Here is a 10559-nt window from a genome sequence, read left to right as displayed (position 1 = left end):
CCCAAAACGTTCAGAGGCTTTTCCTTCAGATGCATCACCATTTTCGTCCATGCGTTGCACAATACTTAATGTTAGGCAGGCACAGGTGTTGACACCGCGACCTAAAGACTGCAACGCCTGGCGTCAAGTTTTTCGCTGTTAGTTATTGCGAGCGTGCATGTTTAAAACCGCGTCACATTCTTGTTTCCACTACTTGGTGATTACTGAAGGCTGAACATTTCCAGGTGAACATGGCTTGGCCACGTCAATGTAAATTTTTCATCAATAACAATTCACAATCTCTGCTCACCGGTACTCCATATCTCTGTAAAACCCAGATAACAATTCTGGCAGAGCTTGTGAGTGCTATCGGCTTAGGAAGAGTCCACTGAACCATTGCAAAATGAAACGCATCGTGTATTTATTTCAGTTTATTTACGCAAAAAGTCCAAACCAAATTAATATCGCGGTACCTTCTCAGAAGTTTCCGCGAGAAGCTGACGGAAGCTGCTTTTGGCTTCTCTCCCAGCAAAAGTCGGCTACTTTCAAATCCTGCCAATGTGATGTATTACACTTGTTTAGATGCAAAATTGCCTTGTCCATTCGGTGGTGTGACCCAAGCTGTCCAATACTGATGGATTTTGAGATAGATACAACCAACGTGGAATCATCTCCAAAAATGGCCATTTCGTCTAAAAAGCGTAAACCGGGACAGAAGATGCTCCCGCTTCGTAAACACACTGAAGTAGCCATTGGCCTTCATTTCACACAGAAAAACATCCGTCTCAAGATTCTGAATTTTCCGCAACAAAGTGACCGTGGTGATAATTGCGTTCTTTCCCATGCTGACAGCAACGGCAATGAATATTGGTAACATCATTGTGTATCGTTTGCAAGCATAATCTGCTTTCGAAAGGAGTTGGTTTCGGAACCAAAACCTTGGAAATCGCGCGCACAAAATGGCCTTCTTTCAGATTGGTGAAACCTCAATGTGGTACGTATATACGTTATTAAACGCGTAGTCGCACAGCCAATGCGATGGTGTAATTCGAAATTTTCTCACTTGCATAGTTTTGGAGTTACTTGAAAAAACTTCAGAAGCCGCGCTAAAATCTGCAATTGCTCTAGAAAATGTTTACCTGCTCGGAAACACTTGCCACTGCATACACGCACTAAATTGACCACAACCTTTCATTTCGTAACAAAAACAATACTGTTCACCATGCTGATTTTTTGTTGAAAAGATTGGTCACGTCAAATGTTTTTGTCCTCACCCGGTGATCAAGGATGTAGTGAGCAATTGTAGCGTTGTTTTACTTTGGTTGCAAGTAAAATCAGCCTTCTGTTTTTGTTGGTTCGAGGGACTGTGAGTTTGGATCATTTGACGTCTAAAAAATCCGCCGTTTTCAAATCTCGCCAATGTGTTGCATTACACCTGTTTAGACGCAGAAATGCCTTGCCCATGCGATGGTGTAACCTAAACTGTCCAATGCTGAGAGGTTTTGAGTTAGATGGAACCAACGTGGAGCCATGTCCAAAAATGACCATTTCGTGTAAAAAGCGTAAACCGGAACAGAAGATGCTCCCGCTTCGGACACACACTGAAGTAATTATTGACTCTCATTTCACGCGGAAAAACATCCGGTTCAAGATCTTGGCTTTTCCGCAACAAAGTGGCCGTGGTGAGATTTGTGTTCTCTTCTCTGTTAACAACAGGGGCAATGCATATTTGTAACGTCATTGTGCATCGTTGGCAAGTGCAGTTTGCTTTCAAACGGAGCTAGTTTCACAAACAAAACACTGAAAATTATCGCGCACCAAAAATGGTTCGTTTTCAGACTGGTGGAATCTCATTGTATTATACGTCATTACACGCGTGATCGCATGGCCAATACGATGGTGTATGTTGAAATGGCCTCACTTGCATAGTTTTGGAGTTAGTTGAAAAACCTTCAGAAACAGCGCTAAAATTTGCAATTGCTCTAGGAACTGTTAACTTACACAGAAACACTTGCCGCTTCATACCCACACTAAATGGACCACAACCTTTCATTTTGTTAACAAGGAATCTCATTTTCAAAATTTTGCCTGTTTCAATAAAATTTGTCACGGTCAAATTTTTTTGTCATCACCCGGTGTTGAAGAATGTAGCCGACAACTTGTGACATCGTTTTACATCGTTTGTAAGTAAAATCAGCCTTCTATTTCATTGGTTCGAGAGATATGAGGGTGAACCATTTTAAGTCCCAAATATCGGCCTTTCTCAAATCCTGCCGATGTGTTGCATTACACCTGTTTAGACGAAGAATCGTCTTGCCCATGCCATGGTGTGACCTAAGCTGTCCAATACTGATAGGTTCTGAGTTAGATACAACCAGCCTGGAATCATTTAGAGAGTCAAAGAAGGCAAAAGTTATATTAAAATAAAACTGTTGCCCTTCATTAATGAATGGGGAATATTTGGCAAATTTGGGGGAAATAAAGGAGGCTTTTCCTCATAAGAAGGGCCTTGATCAACCGTTTTCCACCTGTCGAGGCTCAAGCTGTGCCCCTGGAAAGTACAGCCATGATTGAGCCCTTGCCCTCTCTCTATCCAAGGGCTGCCGTGGCTCATGTTGGCCCTTTGCGGTGAGATTTAGCGCACATTTATGCATCCAGTTTTAAAAAAATATCTTTACCAGGGTGTTTAAAACTTATTTCCTGAATGATTAGAACGTCGATTGTGAAACAGTGCTTACTAAGCCATTCAAACCTACAAGAACATCTCATTGCTCCTAGAATTGGTTGTGACACACGGTGCTTATTTTTTAGAAGCTTCGTGTTAAAGAAGATAGGGATGAGCAAATATTTTTGTTTCTGTTTGGCTTCTAAAATACATTAGATATATCAGCAATGGTTTTCTAACTTTTTATTTTTTTAAAAATTACTACTATGTAAATTCCCCAACTCATAACCTTTTTGGAAAAATTATTTTTACTTCTGGTTCTGTCTCCCCTATCACCGCGCTTCCTTTTTCCGGTAAGATTTGAGGTGGGTGGTCGGGCCTCCCGTGTTGCGTGAATTGTAAGCACAATCTGGAAATAATCAAAAGTAGGTGACTGATTTTCATGGCATTTAGACGGTTCTTTGGTGTGTGATATAGTACGTTGGTTTTTTCTAGCTGTGGGTTGTGCCGTAGTTTTGCCAGGCGCATCTGGACGGCAAGAAGTCCGGCCCAATATCTGATGGGGGGGGGGGGGGAACCAGTGCTTGGATGGTGCCCATGACAGTGACTCCTGGTTGGTGGATGTCTGGACTTGGACATCAGTTGTATCTAGTGCAGGCTTTTCGTTCAGTGAAATGTTGTGTGTCAGCTAACTAGTGAGCAGATATAAAAATTTGTCATCAGTACATATGCCAGATATCATTTCCTCCAACACTTCCATTTAGCAATATGTTGTACAAAGTGTCTTCAAATCATTGTCCCCCACCCATTATTTAACAGTTTTTATGACAGGGCTAGGCATTCTGTGATACTTAACAGTTTCTATGATGGGGATAGGTATTCTGGGATGGAGGCATCAGCTGGTGGTAGTGGTGTCCAATTAGGCTTCCAGCTGGTAACATGGTGATGTCATCAAAATATAATATTGCTGCCAAAGTGTTGGCAATTTCATGCTGAAGCTTGGTGGCACTTCAGCAGATTGTTGTGATGTCACTTAACAGCAAAATTACTGCAAGATTGTTGGCAGTTTTGTACTTGTGACTGAGAATAGTTGAGCAAAAAGGGGCTTATTAGCAAACAAATGATTATTTTCTGATTAAGAGAGTGGTCAGAGAATTCTTAAGGCTCATTATGCTGTCCAGAGGTGACTACTGGTAGGAGCCCTATGATACTGGTCACATGAGATCAGTGGATGGCATACATGCTGCCTGAGCATTGCTCAGAAATCCCCTATGCTGCTGTGTGGGCAGCAATGCAGGCAGAAGGGAGGGCACAGGGCATGTGTGCCTGCTGACCTGATTCTCAATGTTAAACCCTCAAATATCAGCCAGGGTGCCCACTTGGTCAGATGGGGGGGGGGGGGGGAGGGGCTCTGAGTTAGTGGGGTTTGCATTGGTTAGAAGCCATATTGGTCAGGTCAGGCAGCAGAACTTAACAGTCTGCCCTGTGTTGACCTGGACTTAAGTATCTATTTCCTGAGCAAGCTCAGGGATGGGGCCTGTGGGCACATTGATTTCATCCCTGAGCCAGTGAGCCAGGTTGGCAAGGAGTCTACAATGTGTAGCAGAGGCCCTGTGTTGGCAAGGGACTGCAAGTTAACTAGGGCAGCATTCATGTATCTAAAAGAGGCCCTAAATACCTGAGAGACTGATCATCAAAGGCCTGATTGGAAGGTTAGAGGGTGTGAAGGTCACCTGTAGGATCCCAGGCTGTAGGGCTGGGAAGTCAAATGTTAATTAGATGGACCCTTAAATGGGTTAAGATCCTCTGGGTTAATGCAAGCATCTGGTTTGCCCAGGGACCAGACACTCAGCACTTACCTCAATATTGTTTTTAGGGCAGATGGTCCATTTTGGGAGTGGGGGCTGGGTGCACAATTTGTGTTGCTTGGGGGGCCTGGAAAAGGAGGGGCTGACAGTGCCAAACTGAGTGCCTTCTGTCACCAAGTTCCATCTGCATGGTCAGGCTGGGTTCCTTTTGGGGGGTGCATACAGTCCTGTCTGGTCTTGTCCTGCCCACTTTCCCTTAAGTTGGGCTGTTTTTGCCCTGTCCCATTTCTGTATGTAATGTTTCATCTGGCACTGTCTGATCTTGTCCAATTCCATGTAAGGCTGTTGCCCTATTCTGTCCTACCTGATTCCTTTCAGTCACTTATGATGTTGTTTGATCCTTTCTGATCCCACCCAGTTGTTTTGTCCTGAGTGGTTTCGGCCCAGCTCGATTCATTCATCTCTGGCCCGTTCCATCAGCATTAGCCTTATCCCGGTTTGTCTCGTTCGCCCCCATGTTGTACCATCTGGCTCTGCCTGCTCCTATTTTGTATGTTCTGTCTTGTCTGGTTCCTCAGAGTCATTTATGGTGTTCTCAGATCCTGTCTAATCCCACCTGGTTATGCCTGGTCTGATCTGATCATATCTGAATCTGTGTGGTCTTCTTGGTCTCTTCTTGTTCACCCAGTCCTGCTGTGGCCACCTGGTCTTCCAATTTGGTCTTTTTAGTCCAGTCTCATCCTGCCCTGTTTATATGCCTGATATCAGCTGGCCTTTTTCCTTCCGTTATGCCTGTTGCCATCCCACCCAGTTTTATATTCATCTCAGGTATCATGCAAAATGGGTCATAAATCTATTTTTACAAGCCATAACTTCCAGCCATCACCTGCCATCCAACTGGTAGGGACCAGCATGTGACAGAAAGTGCCCAGGTCCCACCACTTACTTGCTGGGGCTATATGTGCAAACTATCACCTGGTTTGCAGGGATTTTGTGGCTTTGTGACATCACTGTACATTCAGCTAAAAGTGTTAGTGACCTTAACTACAATCAGCTTACAGTCACTGCTGTTATATGGGACATCAGCTGTAGGAGGGCATCAAATAATTCAAAAGAATAGGTTTGGCCACATGTGCTGATAATAATTTTGTATGGTTTGCTTGGTGGGTATAGGTTATGTGGAATGTTATACCAGGTGGGAGGCCTGTGCTGACAGTACCTGGGTGTTGTGCTACTCGTTATTTTGGAATTAAGTGGCACACAGTGCCCGTAAACCAGCCTGCAAAGCCTGATGGACTGGTCAGCAAGATGTTTAAGTTATGATGGTCAACAAGCTAAGTTAAGATGGTCAACAAGATGGTTCTGCCCCCATCAGGGAGCCAGCTCTTCTGCCAGCTACAGGGGCTTGGGGGGGGGGGGGGGGGTTAGATGAAAGGTGGCGGGGGGTTAAAGCATGCTCATGATCTTATTTTTGCAGATGCTAAAATTGCAGCATTAAAAGGGCAATGCATGGAAGTGGTGGTAATTTGCCTGAATTAAGAGTCAAATTGTAAATGAGGGTTTATCATCTAGATTTAACTTTGTATGCAATTTTGTTCTCCTATTGATAAAAATATTTGTTTACAACTGGCACTTTGATGCATGTGCTAGGTGAAAAATGGCTGAAGGAAACACTAAATTTTCTTTACAACATGGTAGTAACAGACAGGTATGACCTAGGTGAGACAAATGTGTAAGTTACCATTGCCCAGGTTAATAACCTGCCTCAGAACATCATAAGTAGCCCCATTTCTGTGTACTTCTGCCTGTAAAATTCAAAGCCTACCCCAAAACTTGTATTTTGCCTGGTTCCTGCCCCAATAAGATTCTGTCAAGATGTCTCATGTTCTGTTTTTTTTTGGTTCTGGTCCTGATTAGCCTGTAGATATTACATGTGCTGTAAGCCTGAATGACCCAAATTTGGTACATTGTTTACCACTGGTGTCAGGAGGTTGGTAGGCAATCTATCAAGTATTTACAATGCTACACTGACAGTCTCAGGCATAAATACCTATAATTTGCCTTGTAATGTTATCTTGGCCAAAGAAACAAAGATTTAGTGCAATGTTATCTTAAGTCCTCTCACATCTCCTGATTATTAATCATATAATGATATGACTATTATGATTTAGCATAATAGTATCCTATGGTTGTGCAACTTGAACATACCCTTGTGTAATTGGGTAAAATGGAAGGCAGGTGCTGTGTTGAATTGAGATATCAGGGCAAAGTGGTTTGAATTGTTGTCAGGCCTATGATTGTGGGTTCAAAGGTGCTCAGAGTGCCCATTGAGTTACACACATGGCTGTCTGTCTCTGGGCTGGCACCCAGGAGTCATTGAGTCAGTCTGCCGGCCCAATATGGAGCCATGGCCACGCTGTCCGTGTGCTTCCCGACTTGCCGGCTACAGTGATTGGTCCTTCTTTACCGTGGGTTTGTCAACATGGTAGATCCACATCATCAGTTGGATACAGTCATCTGCGTTTGGTGAAAGACAACGCCAAACCACGGCCCCTGAGGGTCCTGTCGGCGCGGACCACGGCGCTCACGTGCGCTGCCCTTGGCCCGCAGAGCCCGCACCAGACTAGGGCGCAGTCATGGTGAACCACCGCATCCCGACGGTGCGTCGGAAGACGTACACCACCCCGCGCCGTCCGTACGAGAAGACTCGGCTGGACCAGGAACTGAAGCTGATCGGCGAGTACGGCCTCAAGAACAAGCATGAGGTGTGGCGTGTCAAGTACACGCTGGCGCGCATCCGCAAGCGCGCCCGTGAGCTGCTCACGCTCGAGGAGAAGGACCCCGGCCGCCTGTTCGAAGGTCAGTGGGGGTGACGGCCGCACGCGACGCTCGCTCGTGCCTCCGGGGCGAGCACGGGTCTGCAGTCGACCAGTGAGGTTGAACGCGCTATGAACTGTTAAAACTGGATGCTCACATGGGCAGATGTAGTGGTGAAATAAGTACCTGAATCTCATAGTGTAGGGGAGTCACCATAGTCCCCAGAGTGGAGTCAGTGGCTTGACCTGGTATCCAGGCGTGTGCGGATGCTGAGTTGTCCCGTTTTGCCGGCCCAAACGGAGTCGCTGGCGTCCTCTGGCCGCGCGCTCCTCGACTTGCCGGCGACAGCGATCGCTCCATCGTTACCGTGGGTCTGTCATGTCGCAAACTCGCATCATCAGGTGGACACACTCGTCGCCCGTGACGGGGAGTGTGCGACGCTGGTGCGCCGGGCGTGTTGTGACCTGTCGCCCTGCGCTGCGCCAGGTAACGCCCTGCTGCGCCGCCTGGTGCGCATCGGCGTGCTGGAGGAGTCGCGCATGAAGCTCGATTTCGTGCTCGGCCTCAAGGTGGAGGACTTCCTGGAGCGCCGCCTGCAGACGCAGGTGTTCAAGCTGGGACTAGCCAAGTCGATCCACCACGCCCGCGTGCTGATCCGCCAGCGCCACATCAGGTGGGCGGGGGAGGTGGTGAGCGCGTGCCCGCGGACCACACCCCGTGCGGCTCTGTGGCCGGCGCCGCTCGTGGCCCGGCCCGGCCGCGCGGGGTCAGAGCATGCCCGGCTGTCCTGAGACTGGGCTCACTCCTGGCCCAGTCCATTCCCAAAGCCGGGGACAAGCGCGGCGGGCGACGCATCGCTGATGTCGCCGGCGCTGGCTCGGGGATTTGATGCGTGTGGTGTTTGCCCGCTGTCGATGAGTGCGTTGTGCGTGAGCAGTTCGATGGGGTGAAGAGTATCACTGGAACGAGACCCCTGGCGTTTCCAGGACGAAAGCGTGGTCCTGAGCGGCTGCTAACTCGCGACTCGGAAGAGCTGCCATCGGCATGAACCGATTACGCACAGGCCACTTGACTGCGTATATCGCAGTCAACGTCTGTTCGCTAAGCGCTGAAATGCAGGCCAATTGATTGCGTATATCGCGGTCAACGTCTGTTCACGAAGCACTGAAATGCAGGCCACTTGACTGTGTTTTTCGCGGTCAACGTCTGCCAGTCTGGCGAGTGACTGAGCTGCTGGCGAGCCCCTCGCGCAACCCACTTGGCCACGCTAGTCGCGGCCAACGGTTGTTACCCATGGGAGCGAACCCGGGGTACGTGGTGAACTATTGCTAGATTTGGCGAGCGTCAGTCCCCAGTTCAGCCAGAGCTGCAGCGGCGAAGCGTCTGGGTCCAGCTGTGTTTTGAGTTTCGTTCGGCCACGCCATCAGAACGCATGCGTGAGGAGCTGCCGTTCGTCGTGGTCGTCATACCACGGGCTGATGTACGGTACTCTTGCTGTGCCTCGGTGAGGCGTCTGCCCCGCACCGCTGCTGTGCCTCGGTGAGGCGTCTGCCCCGCACCGCGTCCCCCGGCGCTCATCGCGTCCTCACTCCGCCTTGTCCTCCGGCAGAGTGCGCAAGCAGGTGGTGAACGTGCCGTCGTTCGTGGTGCGCCTGGACTCGCAGAAGCACATCGACTTCAGCCTGACGTCGCCGTTCGAGGGCGGCCGGCCGGGCCGCGTCAAGCGGAAGAAGATGAAGCGTGCCCAGTCGGGCGGCGGCGGCGGAGGAGACGAAGACGACGAGGAGTGATCGCTGGCGCCTGTGGTGTGCCGAGGTCCCAATACACGTCACGTTGGAGCAGGATAGGGTTTCGTTGTGGGGGAGGCCGACGAGGTTGTAGGACAGGAACGGTGAGCGCAGGTCGGCGTTCGGACTCCACGAATATTTTGTTTCCGGAACCACCGGTCGGGTACCCGAACATGTCCGAGGCCAACTGCAATGCCGATGGATTAAAAACGCATTGGTCTTTCGCCGAGTCATGAAAACCATCTCGACCCGCCTCTGGACTGCGGTGCAAAACTGGCAATTTCAACGGCTGGCGGGCTGTGCGGCGAGCAGGTGACAACATGCCACCAATTCAGGCGTTAACGCGCATGGCCAGAGCAGGCGTGGCCCCAGCTCGGCGCTGGGCCGCGCTGTCCTGCTGACGGGCTGCTGTCTTGCCGAGCTCAGATTTTCTTTTTCTGCGGAGGTGTAGCGTCAGGGGTCAACGACCGAGAGGCAGGATGCGAAGACAGGATTGCAGGATTGGGGAGGCTGCGGTCTGCAGTTACCGCTTCAAGCAGGAAAGTTCCGCGGCCTACGCCCAGGCACCGTATATTTTGGAGCTGGTTGTTGACCTGGCGATCATCGGATGTTGCAGCAAGTGTATGTGACGGCAGGGCGGCCTGCTCCCGAGCAATGGCGGCGTTGCGGTCCGGCAGCAAATATGGTGCATTTGGCTACACGTTTCGAGGCCGCCGAACGTTATTATTTCGAGGCCGCCGAACGGCATGACCAACGTTATTATCGCTTGCTCCCACCTGCCGTGGACGCGGGGGCATTTGTTCACTGCCGGCTCGCAATACTGCGGCGCAGCAGCGAACCCTCTTGCTTGAAATTACAGGAGGCGTAAAACCACATGCTCCAGACGTGGATGCCTTCAAAACCCATGTGGTCTCCGCATTGGCGACCGTCTGCCAGGCCGGACAGTTGTTCTTCCTGCGTCCATGCCCGGAAGCGGTGGTTTGGATGTAACGGTCACCGATCGTGAATCTTTCACACCACTCGGGGCAATGGGGTAAACGGCAAAGTCGCGTTCGCGCCTCCCAGCATCCCCGCAGCACCACACGTGCCCCAAAACCAGTGCAACTGACGAGCTGCGTCAATGCAAAACAGATATTTGCAATTTTTCATGACCTCGAGTGCGGTAGTAGAATATTCCATGACCATCGACAAGTCCAGATCAGAGCAGGCACGTTAGCGGGAGTTGCGCAGAAATGCATGCACTCCATCCGCAAGCTCACCATATATAATGATCACTCACTCCAACTTCAATATCGCACGCTGGACAACAGAAATTGAGTTGCTGTCGCTGGTTTCACCAACTGAACGCCCAGGAACCCCGGGAGCAAAGCAGGCAAAGAAGGCATGAGCCAGACCCGCCAGAGCGCCACGCATGAGCGCTGCCTGGGCTGGCTCAGTGCACGCGCGGACCCCGGCGTGAGCTTGGGAGCGTTCTACGCCCATGCCTGTCGGCCAATATCAAGA

At 49.7% G+C, this 10559-nt stretch overlaps 1 protein-coding gene across 2 annotated transcripts; it reads left to right on the top strand.

The window, feature by feature from the left end:
• Window positions 1-2978: 2978 nt before the first annotated feature.
• LOC119095456 (40S ribosomal protein S9) lies at window positions 2979-9111 on the top strand. Of its 2 annotated transcripts, none has more exons than XM_037218285.1 (4): window positions 2979-2997; window positions 7063-7311; window positions 7756-7942; window positions 8879-9111. In XM_037218285.1, exons 2-4 carry the CDS (start codon window positions 7089-7091, stop codon window positions 9057-9059), a joined length of 591 nt encoding a protein of 196 aa, XP_037074180.1. In that variant the 5' UTR covers window positions 2979-2997; window positions 7063-7088; the 3' UTR covers window positions 9060-9111. The 2 variants fall into 2 exon arrangements, with proteins under 2 accessions (XP_037074180.1, XP_037074179.1); XM_037218284.1 differs by lacking the exon at window positions 2979-2997 and adding an exon at window positions 3046-3069.
• Window positions 9112-10559: the final 1448 nt, after the last annotated feature.

Source organism: Pollicipes pollicipes, unplaced genomic scaffold, assembly GCF_011947565.3.
Source record: "Pollicipes pollicipes isolate AB1234 unplaced genomic scaffold, Ppol_2.1 Scaffold_4219;HRSCAF=4965_pilon_pilon_pilon, whole genome shotgun sequence".
Taxonomy (NCBI): Eukaryota; Metazoa; Arthropoda; class Thecostraca; order Pollicipedomorpha; family Pollicipedidae; genus Pollicipes; species Pollicipes pollicipes.
The sequence above is the reverse complement of the archived record's forward strand: the minus strand, read 5'-3'. Positions and strand labels throughout refer to the sequence as shown.

Excerpts from the sequence above, each read along its gene's own strand:
- LOC119095456 (XM_037218285.1), top strand. The coding sequence starts at position 7,089 with ATGGTGAACCACCGCATCCCGACGGTGCGTCGGAAGACGTACACCACC. Across the intron at positions 7,312-7,755 it reads CCCCGGCCGCCTGTTCGAAG|GTAACGCCCTGCTGCGCCGC; the intron begins GTCAGTGGGGGT and ends GCGCTGCGCCAG. Across the intron at positions 7,943-8,878 it reads ATCCGCCAGCGCCACATCAG|AGTGCGCAAGCAGGTGGTGA; the intron begins GTGGGCGGGGGA and ends GTCCTCCGGCAG.